This window comes from Nyctibius grandis, chromosome 22 (assembly GCF_013368605.1).
Source record: "Nyctibius grandis isolate bNycGra1 chromosome 22, bNycGra1.pri, whole genome shotgun sequence".
NCBI lineage: Eukaryota > Metazoa > Chordata > Aves > Nyctibiiformes > Nyctibiidae > Nyctibius > Nyctibius grandis.
In genome coordinates, this window is record NC_090679.1 from 3378318 (window position 1) to 3398759 (window position 20442).

Genomic DNA, 20442 nt, shown 5'->3' on the forward strand with positions numbered 1-20442 from the left:
TGTTTGATAAATCTTGGCCAAAGCAAAAGTTTGCTGAGTGTTCAGAATAATGTAAATATTCATTGTGCAATTAATGCTGTTCAGTCACTTCTATAAAAATCCTGCTATTTTTTTTGTAGAACAGCTTAAGTACTTATCGATTGAGAACTTCTATAACTCCCAAAATGGAGGCATCTCCATATCTCTACAGGTATTTTAAATGAATCGAATTAATCATAGGCTTAAAAGTCTCTAGTGATCTTCGTTAACTTTCCTGGGTTTAATTAAAACATCTGTGCGCTTTTAATTTATCGATTCATCCAACTCATATGTCATGTTTTTAACACACCCCAGCATGCTCTGCATCATTTTTAACCCGATTTCCACTTAACTAAAGCAATTAAATTCACCCCGGATTAATTAAAGCATCCATACTTTAGTGCTTAAGTCAGCGTGTGCTGCTTTCCCCAAATGGTTTCTGAATGTCAGAGATTTGACACACCTGATGGGTTTTTTGTCCTTCTGGAAATTCTTCTGTGAATCTTTCTTGCTTACTAATGTGCAGTTTGACAGAGCAAGACAAGGGAGCTTGGTAAGGCTGGGGTTTGGGCAACTGAGGGTAAGGATTGAGGAGCATGACAACTATGAAGGGCTGTACATTGCATTTTAATACTGACCTGATGCCTGCAAGCATAGAGTTACACTACTATTAAATCAGTTAAATTATTTGTGGTTCTGTAGTCAAAGTAAACAGTTTCATGAAGTAACTAATAAAGCATATAATGTTAGTAACAGTTAGTCATAGATGCTCATTCTTCTGCTTCTGAGTGAATTTCTACAAGACGACTTCTGCTTGGAGGAGCACAAGGTCTTAGAGCAACCTAAAAGATGTTCTAGATCTTCCTAATTGTCACTGTTCTCAAGAACATTTCAGTCTGAGGGAAGTTAGTGATCTCTGAAGAGCAGGCAGTCTAGTCAAACACCATTCTTCCTGACCATGCAAATATCATGTTTATGTGGCATAAAGAACAGATGAGAGAAAATGGTCCTGGACTCATTCAGTCTCTCATTACAGAATTATTTTCTTGGGGCTGTTTGCTAGGGATGGGGCAGCTTCTTACCAGGAAAGTAGCAGAAAAATAGCATAAACTAGTAAAAGTGAAACAGTGTAAATCATGGAGTGGTCTTAGAAGTTATTTCAGATTTTCATATCCATAAATGAACTCTGGTTAAAACTAATAGGCATGCAGACAAGTAGTGAAATGTGCACCCAAGTGATTAAAATAGGTTTAAACATAAAAGATGAAGGAAAGTGTTGTCAAACAAAACAATTGTGGTTTTAAACTATAAATAAGAATAATCATATATTTAATGTCTCTTAATTTTTAAAAATAACTTATGGGCATACACTTTGTTTAACAAGGGATGGGATAATTTATTGTGTTTCAGTACTGTTTTGTTTAAAATAATAGTGTGAAGTCCAGAGCCAACATTTTGTTGGCTCTAGATTGTCAGAAATTAACTTCTTAAATAACTGGGCTGATTTTCTAAAATGCAAACGTTTGTGATTCCTTTGGTTTTAGTGGTTTTGTGCATTTTAAGCCATTCAAAAATGAAGATTGTTTATGTCTAAATAGATATAACTTCACTTTAGGAAGTTGATTGTAGGCAAGAACTTGGTTGTAGCTTTTGGAGTGAATCTAAAATTATTCAGGGCTTTGGTATGCAATTGTAGTAGGATTGAGCTCTAGCATCAGTAAAATATGTGTTCACCTGCATACATCTTAATCTAATTTGTCCATTGAAGAGAAATTAGCATTTGTAGACTAAATGCTACATATGCATCACCAAGATAAAGACCAAAAAGAGGAAAAAAAACAGTACTATGTGACCCTATTCGTATTTTTTAGGTATTTGAAACCAGGCGGGTTGTAGATGAGATTGGGTTTGGATCTTTCCTGTATTTCTACTCCAGTTTGGAGCTGACCTGGAATGCATTTATTGATTTCAGATTAGACTGTCATAAACGCTAATCCATCTTCTTTATGTACTGGCAAAATCATGCATGATCTCTCAGCAGTAGCAGCTTAATCTCTGCTAAAAGGAAGTCCAAGTGTGAGCTATTACAGAGACTGAATTAATTATCCCCTAGAGGAACTGCACCCAGAAAGTTCACTCGTAAGGTTCATTGGTAAGAAATTTGACCTACATCTGTCTTCAGGTACAATTCCTGGTGGCCAGTGAAACAAAGAAATTCATTTGTATTATGCTAGTGTGTATTTCATTTTTTTTATATAACTAGCAATTTGTGCAACTCTGTCCAAAGAGCGTATCAAAACTGCCCAATCTGTAGGTTCAGATGATTTTTGAGAGACAAGTATAGAATGTTAATATGGTTGTATTAAAGACTTGAAAAACATTTACTCTGTTTGGTGATACATGATGACTTCCCCCAAGATCAGAGACACTGGGCTGACTTGCACCAATGAATATAAGGAAGAATTGTTTGGGCAAAACCAGACTCAAAAAATTTGGAAATTCTTCTGGATGAGAAGACTCAAAATATGTCTGTATGTTTGGAAACAGAACCAAGATTTTGTCTCACCCCAAGCAAACTTTGTGTAAGCCTCAATAAGCGCTATGCATGCCAATAGTAGTGCGTATCCTCCACTGTTGGATTATAATAGTTACAGTAGATCAATTAGATGTACAAGTATGTGACCACATGTACAGAACAGGTGACCCTTATGCAGTTTTGTAAGTGCATATGCTGTCAGGCACATTTCTTTTAATCTGTGCTCTTTAGCAAAAGTTTCAGGACTGAAACTCACTTCCTCTGCCGAAACAGGAACATCTACAGATAAAAATAATCTTTATTTCTCTTAGATCTGACAAAGTTCTGTACAGTTCAACAAGGCCTGAACAAACCTTACATAGGAGTATAAATACTTCATATTGTTTTTTTTCTGAATGTGTTTGTTCATATAGAGCTTGTATTACGCAAGTAAAGCTCTAACAGCTCAGACCAAAATTCCATTTTGCCCAGAATTTCAGCTCTGATGGTAGCGTACAGCAGATAGTTGAGGAAGAGTAAAAATTGTATCTTTGATGCTTCTCCAGTAAATTCTTTTGGTTCTAGAGGTAACTTGTGTTAGGACTTCCTACAGTAGATGATGTCTCTTTGTGTATAGTAGCCTTTGTAGATTTTCATTCCACAAATCTGTCTAATTATGTGTTCAATCAGGGAATATTCTTCCATGAGTTTTAGCTTTTCAGGTAATCTTGTTAAAATTGCTTGATGGAACAGTTGGCAGTACTTAGGATGTTAGGGCACTTTAGATGGTGTCTAAGCGCTCTGTTAGTGCAGCCTTAAACTTGCACTTCAACACTCAGTTCTAATTTTCCTTACTGCGTACATTGTGAATAGGCAGTCAAGCTCATCTTTTATACACACCAACTTGTGGTAAGAAGAATTGGATTTATATGCAAGATTAGGACTTAAAAGAATTATGGATACAACCATTCTGGTCCTTACTTAAACAGTACCCCAACAGGCTTGATGCAATTCTGTCCACCCAGATGAGTGAATCCCCTCACCAGCCTGCTATGAGCATCTCACCACAAAATTCTGTGATACATATGTTGAAAAATTTTTATTTGATATAGAGTGACTCCTGACAGCTTGCTGGGCTCTGAATAAACCTGTAGATGGCACAAAGGAAGCTAACCTCCTTCTGCCCTGCTTGAAAATTTATATTTGGATGTAAAATTGAGCTGCTTGCAAAATAAGAGCAATATAAAGGCATTGCTTGTGACTTGATCCAGGACAGGGAAGCATTGCAGATGCAAGTTCAAAAACCTTTCAAGTCTGCATATTTTTGTGCCCAGGGACTCAAATATCTTTCAAGAGAAGTATACCAATTTGTCTATTTTATGAGGAGGAACTGAAAAAAAGTCTGCAGTAGAGAACTGACAGCCTAGATCCTAGTGGTACAGGACTCTCTCTGCACCAGGGTAATGTTTGCTCTACAGCAAGAGGAACCAAGCCAGAACTCTGCCTCCAAATCGTGTTTGGAACTTCAAGTAGCAAGGGAAGGCCTCTCAACCAAGCAGCTGTGTAACTAAACCAAGTTCTGCAACAGCCTCCAAGAGTTTGACTCCTCAGATATCCTTTACTGGTTTCTTGCCATGCTTTAGAAGAACACCTCTGGTGAGTACGTACATGTGAATATCATAAGGGTGGGTGAAAGGAGTGTGTACACATACTGCAGCTGGGATACCTGTGTGTTAAGTGTCACTGGACAAAATGGTGGCTTTTGATGGCAGACCATTTGGGCATTATCCCTTACCATCTCCCCTCCTAGTCCATGTGTAACAGGCTGTTATCAAATCACCTTTCCTCATGCATCAGGGAATATTAACATTACTCCAAAATACCTATCCAAAGATAACCTTTAGAGAGAGAACTTTTAGAGGGATGTTTGACTGGTCTTTCCTGCTCAATTCATGGTCTTAAATGTGTGCAACATACAGGACTCAAAGGTTTGTAGTATCTATTGATCACCTGAGACCCATATTAAGAACTTAGTCTGGTTTTGTTCAAATACTGGTAAAGGGCAGAGTCACATCACATTTAGGGTTAATACCTGTTGGGCTTATTCAGACTTCACTCAGGAGATATACCTTTGTGCTTAACTTACTTGAGTGTTGCCATAACTACTCCTGAAGACCTCTATCCACTTTTTGACAGTGCTGGTGTGTGATACACAGTTGTCTTTATGCAGCCTATCTGTCCACAGAAATGAGATGGAACTTGATTGTTCCATTACATAAACCAACCTTCCTTCACCCTCCTTCAACGGACTTTGAACAGTCAATTCTGCCCTGGAATAGGGGCCATCCACTTTGCGTTGGGAAAATAAGCAGTCCTAGATAACAAGAACTCCAGATGACTATTGAGTTGTTTGCACATTAATTGAAGCCACCTGGATGTAAACTTAGAGTGGACTGTTTTGGGTCTCGCCCTGCAGCAACACAGTCTAGCAAGTAAGCATAGCAGACCTCTTTTTAGACTGCCTACTTCTGTTTTTTGTGGAAGAGTAGCTTGATTCTCTCTCTAGAGAATCAAGAGGTTTATAGGCTTAGGACAGCCTATAAACCCATAGCAGAAACATTAATGAAGAGCTATTTATTACAGCAGTGACAAGCCAGCTTGTTATAACCTACACTTGCCTGCATTCTTGCTTACATGTTTCTCCTGCAATCTTAGTGACATGGCAGTCTTGGAAATGCCCAAATCTGACCAAGAACCTCTGTCATTTTTCTTATTCTCAAAGCGATATTCCTGATATATAGTTTGTAGAATAATCCCAGCACAGGGTTGTAGATTAAACTTTGTGGCTTTAGGTTACAAGTATCCTAATCTTAACTGTATTCATTTCATCCCTAAGGTTAAATGACAGATTCTCTCATTTGTCCAAAGTCAGTTCTGGTGTCACTGACATCTTGGCAATGCACATTGCAGTGGCAGACCACTGAAGACAGATTACTGTTCAATTTAGAAGCTTCACAAGGACTGAACAGATTTATGAACCATAGCAAGACCTTTCACCTGGTAGGAGGATGAATAGAGGAGTGAAAAGCTGTGACATGGCTTTCAGCTTTACTTAAATTTCTGAAGCACCATAGCAGAGTAAGGGAACACTGAAAAACTACTGTGAGAGCTCTTTAGCCCAAGACCCAGCACCATCTAGTAATCTTTCTTCTGCTGTGCCAGTCTTTGGTGTTCCAGAAGTTGAACCCTGAAAATTCAGGTCAAAAGTGGGAGCTGAGAATGGCCTTCCCATAGACACATTCCAAATAGCAGATATACATCTCTTTTAGTTGGACCACAGTTGCTCATGTCTTAATGAGACTTAGGGGCAAGGCGAGGAGAGAAGCAGTCTTATGCAGGTGGCTGGCATAGTATTATCTGGCTAGATCTAGAGTGGTCACATCTAAGTTGCTTGGGTTTTTTTGGTTTTGTTTTCTAATTTATTTTAATAATGGATTTATTTCTGCTCAGCCCCTCTTGCAGGGGACTGTGCTGTTCAAATAGAGTTATTGTTTTTATTTGAGTTTTGACTCCAGAGGAGAGGTTTGCAGAACAGAAGTCCTTTCAAGTGTTGAGTGCCTTGTTGACCTGTAAAACAGCAAAACAAAGCTACTCCTCGCTTGTATACAGCTTGTAAGTCAACTCTAACTTTTATCTTTATGACTACTTGAACAAATGTGGTTTGTTTGAAGACAGTGTCTACTGCCTACTGATTCGTTTAGCTTTCCTGGGACCTTTTCTTTCTATGCAGCTTTACCACAGCATGGTGAGGAGGCTGATGGGCAAAAGCAAGCCATATGCTGGCATGTCCCAGTGCAGTTGGAGAATCCACATTGAGCAGCCATTAATAATGATAACTGAGTCTCTGCAATGGCTCAGAAGCGTGTAGAGAATTTGCATCTAACAATATTACTTCCTTCTGCGGTGGAATTGAGCAAAGGGACTGCGAGCTTCACCACCACATACAGGAGCTGAGAGGTGCCTTGTCCTAGAGAGAGATATTTTTGTGTTAAGATGAGGCCCAGATAAAGGGACAGTGTCTCTACAGCGTATCAGGGTATGGAAGGTGGCACCAAGAAACCTACCACTCATGATTACTCTAGGTCTTCAGGACAAGCTGCCTTCTGATCACTCACCTTGAGATCCTCTACACCATGACAAGTAAAGAGAGCAGGACTGAAGTGATTACCTTTCTTGCAGTGATTTGGGAAAATGTATCTATGTCAGCCCAAACAAGACTTGTAATTGCAGTGAAGTAGAGAGTTATGGACAAAGGAATTGTTTGTCTCCCCAGGTCTTCATACCTGAAGAGTGGAAGTGTTCCTAGTTTGATCCCTTTCTTTATGGCCCGCCTATATGACTTGCAGTAGCAGCAGTTAGCATATGTAGGCAGCGAAAAGCAGTGCATGCTGAAAAACTGAGATAGACTCCATGATGTAACGCATGCGGAGAGAAGGAATAGTTAGTCATGCAGCATTCAAGTTGCTACTAGTTCAGCATATGTATATCATGGAAGGGTGTTTGATGATGACGTGCAAAAAGATGTAAAATAGGCTGTCCTAGAGTGCAGTATGGACATAATGGATATTTGTCTGTATTGTAATTCAGTCCAGCTGGTTCAGTAAACTTAATTTTGAAACCAGCTACAAAAAGCAAAACCAGTGGAACTTTAGCATAGAATTTTTCACTGAACTCAGTAAAGCACTTGTGAATATATGTCACATCTGAAATCAGAACGTTGCTGCTGAAAATATTTTATTCAGATTTGTATTCATTTTTGGAGTGGGGAAAAAAAAGTTTTAACAAGACTCATAGTAAGAGAGAATACCAGGAATGAAGTAGAAAGAAGTCTATTGCTACCAAAGGATGGACAATATGGCCCTAAGACAGAGGAGGGGTAGTGAAAAAAATAAAACCAAACTTCAGCATACTGATTTTGTTATTATTCTACTGTAGAAAAAATAGACTAAAAATGATTATACATGTGACATGTGGCACACCAACCTATAGTCTTAATGGAAATAATTCTCAGCACTCTTAAATTTTAGATAACATCTCAGGTTACAAATCTAAATATATTTTTTTCTGATCAATTTTTTCCCATTTCAAATAAGAAAATTTGTGAAAAAAATCTATCCTGAAGTGTGTTTTTGCAGCAGATCAATAAAACAGCTAAGATTAATAAGGGTTACAGGACTGAACAGTGGAGATGTTGTGTAACTGGACAATTACACATTTCTTTGTAGGAGATCAATTACTTGGGTTCTTCTTGATCATTCAGGTTAAAGGGATAATAGAAGCAAGAAGACATTATGACCTTTTAATGATTAATAGTAGCTTTTGAGTATATTTTTGGCACTGTAAAACTAGCTGTTAGTTTCTAATTACTTTGAAGGGTGAAAAGACAGGGAAATACTTTTCTGTCTTCATCAAACTGCATCAGAGAGAAGAGCACAAAAGTGTACCTTCTCTCAAAGATTCACTTCATTACTCCCATTTTCTCTTATTCCTCTGTTGTTTTTTCCATTTCTCTGGCCGGTGACCACACATTCAGACTTTGGCAGGCATGTAAGTTCACAGATCGCCATGTTCACATGGGCGATGTGGGCATATAGGAGTGTGAATATGCCTTAGTGTAACATTAATGTGCAACTGGCTTTTAATAAACCACTTGTTTCTTTTCATTGCTCTGCATACGTACAACATCTGATTCCTGACATCCAAGACCTGCTGACTACCTTTATTATTCATAGGCTTCACTTCATTTGCATAAATGAATAGTTGCTCAGAATGTGTCTTACCCCCTTAATAGTACAAGAGAGAGGGATAAGGGTTAATGGTGCTCTCTTGGCAATACACACAGGGTTAAAGCAGTCACTCTGGGATTTGGGGAAACAAGGTTCAGCAGGGGTATTGCTGGCAAGGTGTATTGTTGTAGCTGAAAACTTGTGTTATTCCTGTGTTCGAGATTCTTACACTGGAAAAAAACAAGTCAAAGGGTCTAAACATATCTGGGACATTAAAAAAGTGTTATGGAAGAAGATAGATGCTATATAATAAAATGTTCTGGGGGCTGAATGTTTCTGCTGTCTGTGAAAATTGAATGTTGACTAGTGGAACAAAGCAGAGTAATGTCAGACTCAAATCTGTTCACATTGCCTCCTTAGTTATCCCAAATATCATCAATAGTCTATAAAGAATAGTAGTTGTATTCTCAGAAGTTCCCAACGCATGTGTGCTTTATTAAATAGTAATCAAATTATTTCTTTGGGAAATGAAGAACTGAACTACTACAAATTATGTTAGGTTTTTTCCAGTAAATTAACATAATGGAATATATGTATAAGTATTTGGTAATGGATTCTTAGTGCACTTTTACATGAATACATGTATGACCCTATATGCTGTTTTTCTTTCGTTCAATTTTCCAGCTGCCTGCCCGGTTCTGTGCAGTGGCAACGGTCAATACTCTAAAGGCACTTGCTTATGCTACAGTGGCTGGAAAGGTCCAGAATGTGACGTACCCATCAGCCAGTGTATTGATCCCTCATGTGGAGGTCATGGTTCCTGCATCGAAGGGAACTGTGTCTGTTCTGTTGGCTATAAAGGAGAAAACTGTGAAGAAGGTAGGACATTTTCTTTCTATGTTGTGTGTTTGTTTTCTGGGTTTTGGAGTTCTTAACAGATAGAAAAAAATGGAAAGAACAGAATAAAAATTTAAATGTAGAACTACTGTAACAGATTATTGTAAAAGAGGGGTAAAAATGTAGTCCATCACAATTTTACTGATCTATCAAAGTTCAGACAAAACCTCTGACCTTCTGTATACATTGTTTTGCAGTACTAAGAATGTCTGCCACAAGTAAACCTGAATAATACCTTTGTTGAAGAGTGAAGATAAATCTTTTCTTATGGATTATATTTATTGAACAATTTAGATGTGAAATGCAGAGGAAAAACGAACAGTGGTAGACAAAATGGTATAGCTGCAGCTCCACACAAAGCAAACATATCAGTCATTATTAAGGCAGAAGCTGATGAAACAAATTTGAAAGACTTAGGTATCCATGTTACTTACAGACTTAATGTAGGACAAATTACTCCTGTTAGCTGCAATCATATGAGATTAAAGAAAGGTAGATGGCACACACAAATAATACCTGTCCTTTAAATGCAGAAAAGCTCTTCATGTTGAAAGTGTCCAATTCCATGTGTACGTAGAATTGGCAAATTTAACAAAATAACCCATGCAAAATGTGGTCATAGATAAAGTTCGATACTGGTTTTATTCACAGTGTTTTCTGTTAGAATGCACAACATAGATTGGACCACTTTTCTTTTTAAAATATATTAGTATGGTTTTAAAAGGGAATTTAACTCCCCAGACGATTGCTAAATAGACAGTTCAGCATACCGTGGCACATCCTCAGAGCAATAGTAGTTCAAGCTACTTTATAATGACATGTACCACCCCATGTACCAGTACAAGTTGGGGGCAGACCTGTTGGAGACCAGCGTAGGGGAAAGGGACCTGGGGGTCCTAGTGGACAGCAGGATGACCATGAGCCAGCAGTGTGCCCTTGTGGTCAAGAAGGCCAATGGCATCCTGGGGTGTTGGGGTCCGCGCGAGGAAGGAACTACAGCACACCAATATGGTGCTCTAGTAGCTTCTTTATTTTGGTTAACACACACTTTTATAACCTACATACTCTCTTATGTAACGGTCACACACTAAGCTATTGGCTACAAGTATTGTCCATAATCTGGCTGCGTGCCACCTCTACTGTTCTAATTGGATACTTACTATAAACTTAAGCAAGCCACATCCCTATGCTTTCTCGCTATCTCATGCTGTTACATAACAGTGTACTGGTATGTTCTCTCTATAACTTTCCCACGGTCCAGGCCCCTACACTGGGGTGTATTAGAAGGGCTGTGGTCAGCAGGTCAAGAGAGGTTCTCCTCCCCCTCTACTCTGCCCTGGTGAGGCCGCATCTGGAATATTGTGTCCAGTTCTGGGCCCCGCAGTTCAAGAAGGACAGGGAACTGCTAGAGAGAGTCCAGCGCAGAGCCACGAAGATGATTAAGGGAGTGGAACATCTCCCTTATGAGGAGAGACTGAGGGAGCTGGGTCTCTTTAGCTTAGAGAAGAGGAGACTGAGGGGTGACCTCATTAATGTTTATAAATATGTAAAGGACAAGTGTCATGAGGATGGAGCCAGGCTCTTCTCAGTGACATCCCTTGACAGGACAAGGGGCAGTGGGTGCCAGCTGGAACACAGGAGGTTCCACATAAATATGAGGAAAAACTTCTTTACGGTGAGGGTGACCGAACACTGGAACAGGCTGCCCAGAGAGGTTGTGGAGTCTCCTTCTCTGGAGACATTCAAAACCCGCCTGGACGCGTTCCTGTGTGATATGGTCTAGGCAATCCTGCCCCGGCAGGGGGATTGGACTAGATGATCTTTCGAGGTCCCTTCCAATCCCTAACATTCTGTGATTCTGTGATTCTGTGACATTCCAGAGTTTATTAATCCTCCAAAAGGAGGAGCAGTCTGAGAACTAAAGTGATAGGCCTGGAGCTGCATGGTTTTAGGACTAAAGAGTTTCTATGGAGTATTCTGAGTGGGATGCAGAGCTGTCCACACGTGTATCGATTTTTATCTTACCCTGTAGTAAACAGCTGTTTCTCCTATCAGGAAAGAAAGGGAAGAAAACTACAGGGACCCAAACCACTAAGGGTTTTATTCTTTGGGCGTGGACTACAGTCATTACCTTGAGGACAAGATCTTGGATTACTCTAAGTGAACTTATTTTGCTAAAAGCAAAAAAAAAAAGGCAAGGATCCTCACTAGTGGGACTGCCAACATTGCAACTGTTTCCTCAGTTCACTCCTGTTGTCTCCTTCCAGGAAAGCTTCACGACACTGATTATTAAAGCTCTAATCCAGAACTCAACTGAAGTCAGTAGAGTTTTTCCACTATTTTTAATGGGTTACATTTTAAGCTGTATCTGGAAAATTCTGTTTTGTCTGCTAGACTTGATAGTTCGCAGGTCACCCTGAGTGTATGATTATAGGAAATATTTTAAAATTATCTGAAATGCCTTGCTATAGCTAGCATTCCCATCAAAATCAAAGATGGAAAAGACTGTCTTATAGCATGCTCTGTAACATCCAGTCTATTCCTCAGGAATGCAGAAGCTCTCTTTCTGGTACTAACTGCAATGGTTTGCTTAGTCTAGTTAAGTTATATAAATTTCATCATGTTTTCTGTTGTTGTATAAATGCTCATATTATTAGAGAGACTATGGTAGATGGCGTAAAATGATCTTTCTCTCATTTGATTCTGTAAATTTTACCTGATAAGCAGTTCCTCTCTCATCTTGATTGTAATTTCCAGATACTTGCATGGAGTTCTCTCTCTGCTTTCGGTTGTCTAGAATGGCTGTGGTATATTTGGCTAGACATCTTGAATCCCCTAGCACTCCTATAAGAGAAATAGGCTCTTGTAGTGCTTCATTCAGCTTATCCTCAGGTGAATGTTTGAAATGGGTGCAACAAAAGCATCACCAACTCCAGAGGTTTATAGAACAAGCTAGAGCATATCTTCTTGCAAAGGTGTTAACGCCATCCAAAGTGGGAAACACTACAAAATATTGTCAGTGAACAAAGTTTTTGGGGAGATTAATTACTATGTGAGGTGAAAGGATATACGTTATTTAATCAACACTGTGCTTGAAAGGATGAGTTTTTTCTTAAAAAGATAAGTGGATTACAAAGGCAGGAGGTATTGACTGCAAACTTGGAAGGGGCTGATAACATGACAAGAAAGGTTAAAATAACCTTTTGCATACATCAGTGGGCAATAAGTAAGTCAATAAATTTATTTACAAATAAATAAAAGCCAACCATTATGTTTCTACGCTAAAATTCCATTTCTTCTGTACATATTTCTCACATTAATTCAAGAGCTACAGTAAAAAAGGTATAATATGAAGTGGTGTGTCTCCAGTTGCAGGTAGTCATCTGATCTTATTTAAATTTTTTGCATTAATTAGAATTCTACCATTCTAATGGTAGAATGATACAAATAAATACGTCCCCATTTATATATAATATATAAAATCTCCTCTGTTGATCTGAGCTTCCAAAAGGAATGATGAAGGTTGATTCATTTGCTATTTTCCAACTAGGATATTGAATTAGAAGTGGGGCAGCATTTTTTTCTTCCCGTTAGCTTTTTATTTCTGATATTCATCACTGTCATATTGTTCAAACAATTTACCTGAAATGAAAGTGGCACCAAAATCAATATTTGTGATGCACAATTTTTGCAGCATAAACACTGTTGTTCTATTAACAAATTTGCACACAAGATGAAGTGGCATATTTGTCAGGTTTCATTCAATCTGGTTTGGGGGGAGACGAGTGAAATTGCCAAATTAGGTTAAGTTAAGGGTGGTTTTCTTGTCAGGTTCATGGTCGAGTCATTTTTCAATGACATTTAACTTTGTAAGTGTAATTCATGGCTCTTTGGGGGCTTTGTGGTACATATTGTTCAGAAAACTCCTTGACCTCCTTTTTTGTCCTTAGGGGGATATAAATTGCTTTCAGTACCTTTTTTGTCAAATCTACAGAGGGCCCGATACTAAATGAGCTCTAATGATCTGAGCTGCCAAGGGGCTATGAATTCTAAGTCTAACGTACTTGCTAATGCGCGTTCTTTGTTTAAACACTAAAGTAGCTCCGTTTATAAATCCTTATTAAATAGCACCGTAAACCCTTCTGAAGACTTGAGGCCAGAACCTTTGCAGCATAAGTCAGTTTAGTTCTATTGCAGGTAATCACGCTATGCTAATTTTAGCAGCTGAGGATCAAAGTAAAAACTCTCTTCAATTTAAACTTTGAAAGCTATTACTTACCCATATCATTGAACACAACAGCTATGAAGTATGTATGTCTAGAACAAAGGACAAAGGTGGTTAGTGTGTTATCCTTTAAAACAAGGAAGATTGGGGGCTTAGGGGCACTGATAGGCTTATTCTGCAGAAATAAGTCTTGTCTGCATGACTACTGTAATTCAGGATAGAGGAAAGACAGTTAAGTTATGTAGCAAAAGGTGGTGGTTTTCATATGCTCCACATTGCTTTCATTAGTACTTTCATTTGAGAAGGAAGTTGATACATCTATGACATGGAGAGTACATTAGGACTCATCAGTATCTCCTGAAGTTAGCTGTCCTGCCACATACAATGTTATACACATATTACCCTTTTAAATTTTCCATTAAAATATCATCATCTAAAAAAGTAGACTGAATTTAGGGGGGAAAAATAACCTTCATCCTAAAAGTAAATTGGTCTAAATATTTGTATTCTTTATTTCTTTATTCAGTCAGATTGTTTTATCACAGCTCTGTGTCTTTCGGGTGCAACAGAAATAGTATGAAAGACATATTCTAAACTTTGGACGGTTTCTAATTTTGTTAAGCACCAAGAAGGAATAATAGTACAGGACAAGCACTCTGGATAATTTTAGAACAATTTATGAATTTATCAGATCTTATCTGAACCACAAAACAATCTTGGTTTACCTATAAATATGAAATTGCATTATAATATTTTCATGTCCAATTAACTAAACATTAAATCTTAAAAGAAAAGGAAAAGAAAAAAAAAGTGTAGCCGGTGTCATCATTAAAATTAAAATCTTATAACAAATTTTATAGTAATTTATTCCTGTACTACTGTAATCTGAATTAAAATCAAAACTATTCTGATAACTCATGTTACTGCATCTCTAAATGTGTCTGCCTCAATCCTGTGTATTGTATCTAATCTATACACTTACTTTAAATGTTCTGCAACTACATAAAATAATTTGACAAGACTCTATGTTTATAGAAAAGTTGAGATTTGCAAGATGAAGTATTGTTCACATAAGGTAGAGTGAAAATGTCTCTGCCTTAATTTAGAAGGATCAATTTGGAAAAGATGAGAGATAAATCGCTTTCATTATAAACTCAGATCTTCCTAGAGCTGCAGGAGAGAATGCCAATCATTCTTGGTCCTTCTGTTGTGAGCTAATATCTACCAGTCATGAGATGAATTCGTTTTATTTAGGCCATGAATTTGACCTTGGCCCTTAATTCCACAGCAAAAGCAGCTGGTAAAGCCTCTATGTTGGTATTTGCAGTAGAGCATAGTGTACTTAGACAAATTCATGATATAAGATAAAAATTTGGAAAACCATTATGTTACTGATAGAGTTTATTTGAAAGACAGCTCATAACATTCCTTTATCAGGATTGAAATGGCAAGTGAAATTTCATTGGATGATTTTCCATCATAACTATTTTCACTTTCTTATTCTGTTGTTTCTAGAGTGAGAAAAGATTAATTGTATCTATATCAGTTTTTCTTTATTTCTTTAAGAGGAATTATCTTCTGGTTAGAATACAGGTTGAAGTAACTAGGACTCTCAGTTTCACAGCTCAGCTACTAATGGAACACGAATCAAATGTTCAGAAGTGCCTGAATAGTTTAGGAGTCTAAATGAAGCTGAAAGCCACTGATATATTGACTTCTGGGTACTTAAAGTGGATGTCATGATGGTATTCTCACAATGCTTTAGCATTTCAATAGTCATAATAGCAGTATTGATGAAGATACTCCAAAGAAAAATATCCTTTAAAATGTGCGATTTTTTAATTTTTTTATTTTTTGTTGTTATTTAAATATAGTACATGAGTCATTGGAACTTCAATGTATTTCAGAAGAAATGTCCTTAGGTGAAGGCTTATGTGTGGAACTCTTATTATATATACTTAAGTGTTATTTTTACGTCCTTGTGCTTCTTCACTACAGCATTCCTGAAGTAAGCTTTCATTGTTCAGTCACACCCTGTTTTATTTGGAGCTAATGTAAAGCACGAATTACTTTGCACTTTCCCATTCTCAGGCCAGGTGTTAATATGACTTGAAGAACTACATCAATTTGCTTTGTTTATCACAGTGATACAAACTTTGCAGAGCATGCATCTACGTGTTTTCCAAACATTGTATTGTGTGAACTGACCTTTCTCTACATTGTTTTTCTTTTCTTCTTTAGTTGATTGCTTAGATCCAACATGCTCCAGCCACGGCGTCTGCGTGAATGGAGAATGTCTCTGCAGCCCGGGTTGGGGTGGAATAAATTGTGAGCTTCCCAGAGCCCAGTGCCCAGACCAGTGTAGTGGGCATGGTACCTACCTGTCTGACACGGGTCTTTGTAGCTGTGATCCCAACTGGATGGGTCCTGACTGCTCCGTTGGTAAGAAAAGTATTTCTTCCTGATTTTGCAATAATGGTCCTATTTTGTTAAAAAGTTAATATGTATGGCAAATTTGAAATGTAAATAATTTTGGAGATTGTGTCTGGAACATGTTTGGTCCTGTTTAGTTATGTTGGGAAGAAGTGTTCATGTATCTTTGATACTATTTTTTGTGACATAAGTTGTGACTGTCAGCTGGGGGGCAAGGGGGATGCAGTTTAGGAGTTTGTATTTCGTTCTAATACTGACCCTCATTTGGACTGAAAAAGTTACTTAAGTGCTTCAAATCTGTTTCCCAACTGTAATTACAAATTGTAACTACGGAGCACTTCTGTAATTTATAACTATGTTTATAACATTAGGTGAATGGAAAACACTACAACTAAGTACGTTTTTGGGGTTTGCTTTACTGTGCATCAAAGTGCTACTCATTTATTTAAAACATCACAGAACAGGAAAATCTCTTTTCAAATGAAATGTGTTTTTCCCTTTTCACTTGTACATGGAATATTTAAAAAAAATAGTTTTAGAGCGAGAGACACTAAAAAGCAGACACAAAAGTGTAGGCTAAAAAATTTCATCCTCTCCAAAGCTACAGTTGTACAACTTGATTATTCTAACAGAAGGAGATAAAGAGAAAAAAATAATTTTGACAAGACAGCAAATGTTCTATTTGTGGGGAAAAAACACTGGGAATTTTGCATTTATATTGTGAGATGAACCTTGAGACAGAGCTGTAGGCCATAAGCATGTATCTCAAAATAATAATTACAGTTTTCATACTTACTCAGTTATTTCTTAAGATTAACGACTTAGAATACCCCACCAGTGAAATGAATATCAAGATGTGTTTTTTCTGCTTCATGCATCAGCAGCCAGAAAAAGTCATGAATTAGAGTTTCACTGTCACTTTCTTTGATGATGCATGAGGCAAAAGACCCCTCTGCTTTTCTACAACTTCACCTGGCAGAGCGCAGTAGAAGAATTTTTGGAGTGAGACACCGGATAACTCACCATGTTAGTAATAGGATTCCAAAATCTCTCTCTTGAAAAGTGTCTTTTACCCATCACTCCTAGAATCTAAGTGACCCTGAATTGTCACCATTCTCTGCTGAATGAGTTTTAGGTGAGTAATAGCTGTATCAAAATCACCAGAGGTCCAGGTTTGAGTAAAACAGAGCTACATGCTCCCCTCTGCACTGCTGACAGGTGTTGAGGAAGCTACCGCTGAAACCTGTTTGTATCTGAATAGAGGATGCAGCTCTACAGCAGTCTGTCCAGCATACAGTAGCAGATCTTTTTAAACACCTTTTTAATATAATTTAGTTTGGTTTTAAGCAAAAGTTACATGCTGGTTTTGATCATAATATGAACAGGCCAGCTTTTGACAGCACACATTTTCAGCAAAAGCGTGCCTGTTCTACTCACTCTTCCCTTCATGACCAGGCTGCTGCTTCTCCCCCGTTGCCGCTGGCGTAAGCTAGCTGTGATCTTTATTCTTTTCTTCTCCTAGAAGTGTGCTCTGTAGACTGTGGCACTCACGGGGTGTGCATTGGTGGAGCGTGTCGCTGTGAAGAAGGGTGGACAGGAGTGGCGTGTGACCAGCGCGTGTGTCATCCCCGTTGTACGGAGCACGGAACTTGTAAAGATGGGAAATGTGAATGCAGAGAGGGCTGGAATGGGGAGCACTGCACCATTGGTAGGCAAACGACAGGCACCGAAACAGGCACATATTGCTTTCTTTTCATAAATCGTAGAAACATAGTTACTGTTGTGTATTGTAATAGGCTGTTCCTTTAAGGACCCTAGTGCTTTCAAATATTATCTCTGACTTAAAACGTGTTGGGTGAAGTGCAGATGAGGCCTTGGAATCATTTAAAATCAGTAATAAACTGATTTGTAGAGAAAAAAAAAAACAACCACAAATTCCACAGCAAATGAACATAAGTAAGTAAAGATGTAACAAATGGTCCATCACAGCATCCTCTGAGCCAAGGTTTTCAAACTTAACTAAACATTCCTTTGTGTGAATGGCATCTTTTTTAATTTCCTGGTCTGATGCATCAGTGCTCTCCTGCTATTATACATCACATCTGAAACACATCACCACCATCACCGCAGAGAGCAGGGGTCAAGTTGTGGAGGAATAAGTGTTCCTGGTGTTACAGAAATAGCTCCCTAGCGTTCTCCTGTGTTGTGCTGTGACAGTGGGCATGGTGTTCGCGTACAGACCATCCCAGCATGGGAGGGCCTTGGTGGCAGTGCCACATGCTGCTGTACCCTTGCCTAATAGTGTGCTGCTCAGTGCAGCGTTGGCATCATGCAGAGTGCTGTGACTAACACGATTGCATCTCAGCTGTGATGTGTCAGCCTGGGAAGTTCAAAAAGGTTATACTTACACAAAGCAATGATGTTCTATCCTCTCAGTTACAGTGCTTGAAAATTTATTCTGAAGAGGAATTAATTGCTTCTAAATGAAGTTCTTTATTTTGTCTCTCCAAGCAGTCAGGTAGTATATTTGGATTATTTTGTAAAGTTACTGAAAACAAAGGAAAAATTGTAATTTTCCTTATGCTGTAATCAAAAATGGGAAATTCTGAGTGGTCGCATCTCTTCTGAGAAGCCTGAGCAAAATTATCTGGAACAAGAGTATCCCACTGCTGAGACAATGTGAGATTCAGGCGAGAGCATTTTTCTCTGAAGAATTTTTGGAAGACTGTGAGGTATAACTTAAAAGAAACCTAGTGAGTCCAAATCCAATGTTAAATTGTTTTAATTATCTTAAAGTGGTAAATTTAACAAAGAAAAAGAGTAGATCAATTGAGATTTTCATGGCAATCAGGGACCCTAATGGGACAGTCCTATTACAAGTGAATTGTTATTTCTTTACTTAAAAGTATGGTGAGATTCTTGCATCCCTCAAGCTGTTTTTCTTTTTCATTCCCCTCTGATTTCTCCCTGGATATACAAGCGTTTCTGATACACACATGAGTTGGAAACTAAAAGTATGCTCTTATTGGAGAGCAGAAAAAAAAAAAAAAAGAAAAAATAGATACATATTTTTGGGGCATATCCTTTGATGTTGTGGTGCTGCACGCTTCCACCACACTATGCTAATATGACTTAAATCAAAGCTTTTATGACTGAACACTTTGTCACCAGCATAGATGCAGAGTGTTTTTTCACAATTGCTTTCTGACTTCCATTGTGTCAACATATCTCTGCTACATTAATCCAGGCATTTTGTTTTCATATTACTTCCCAGATCTTTACAAAATGCCTTATAAATTTCTTTTGCATTAAATTGTGTAATAATTGCTTATTTTAAAAGTTGCTGCTTTGCACAAAACTTGTTTTGCTTTATAATCTTTTAGTAAAATGCCTATGTTTAGAGGTAATTAGTGTATTTAAAGTCTTCATTACTGTGCACACAAAAGGATGCCTTGTACTGATATCTTAAAAGAATTCTGAATATTACCAGCTGAACTAGTAAACTCTGAAGTGAGATTTTTAGTCTAATTTTCAGAGCTGTGAAATATTTCCCCTATTATTGATGTATATAATCAGTTCCTCTTTTCAGAGGAAGGGTGATACTGCTTGTCCTGGTTTTGCAGGGATAAAATTTATAGAATCCATTTTCTGTTACATTTTGTTTCAGTTTGTGGCCAGCTGTGGGATGGTGATCAAGGCCATCAGCAGTGAAAGCCAGGGCAGCTGCCCCAGGCTGGCCCACAGGTGTATTCTGTAACATTAATGGCAGGGTCACTATAAATGGGAAAGCTGCTGGGGGTGGGGGCGATCTTTGCTCTGCTCTCCCCTCCCATTGCTCCTTCTCCTTCTCTTCTCAGTGGTTGTGATCCCTGGAGGAACTTGCCACCCCTCTATGGGCTGAGTATAATGTTGTGTCTTTTGTATTAGTATCGATATTGGTTTTCTTATTTTATTAAATCTGTTTAAATTTCAGCCCACGTGTCTCCCTCCTTTTCCCAGTTCCTTTTCTCAGCTGGGGAGGGGTCTGTGGTGATAGAATAACTGGTTCTTGTTTAGTCCTGGATGCAGGCTAAATGGAGACACTGCTAAAGTGATTAAAATATGCATGTGTTTTTTTTTTGTTTGGTGTGTATTAGAATGATTTCCTTGAAACTTAACGTGGGTCTGCCCGTGGCAAAGATGAGACTAGGACAAAAAAATTTAGGTTTGCTCTTCTAGTCATCATATATTAAATTTGTGCAGTCATAAGTTGCCTGTTTTATGGAGACAGATATATATTCTTGTGACAGGCCTGTAATAGTAAGAATTTTCATATGTTCATATCATCAGGCCTGATTGTGAGGCCATTTACAAAAGCACAAAACATGATGCCAGAAATGGCATTCAGTTCGGAGGGACAGCTCAGCTTCATCCCACTGATTCCTGTTATATGGGGCTGAAACAGAGAGAGTTTAGACGATTATGGTGGTAAAACTGATATTTGTCAGTATTTGTACAAAAAATGTTAGAAGTTACCACTGGAAAATTTGTCCTTAGTGTGGACTGATACTTTGGAACAAAGACGAGTT

The 20442-nt window shown here is 38.2% G+C and overlaps 1 protein-coding gene across 3 annotated transcripts in view; it reads left to right on the plus strand.

Annotated features, from left to right (window-relative positions):
• Positions 1 to 20442, plus strand: part of TENM2 (teneurin transmembrane protein 2) — a 523470-nt gene that overhangs the window by 427980 nt on the left and 75048 nt on the right. For 2 of the 3 annotated variants that reach the window (XM_068417288.1, XM_068417289.1), the window contains 3 exons: positions 9004 to 9198; positions 15683 to 15883; positions 17397 to 17609. In XM_068417288.1, the coding sequence (XP_068273389.1) occupies positions 9004 to 9198; positions 15683 to 15883; positions 17397 to 17609 (609 nt within the window). The remainder of the gene's footprint in view (positions 1 to 9003; positions 9199 to 15682; positions 15884 to 17396; positions 17610 to 20442) is intronic. The other variant, XM_068417290.1, reaches the window with a different exon arrangement.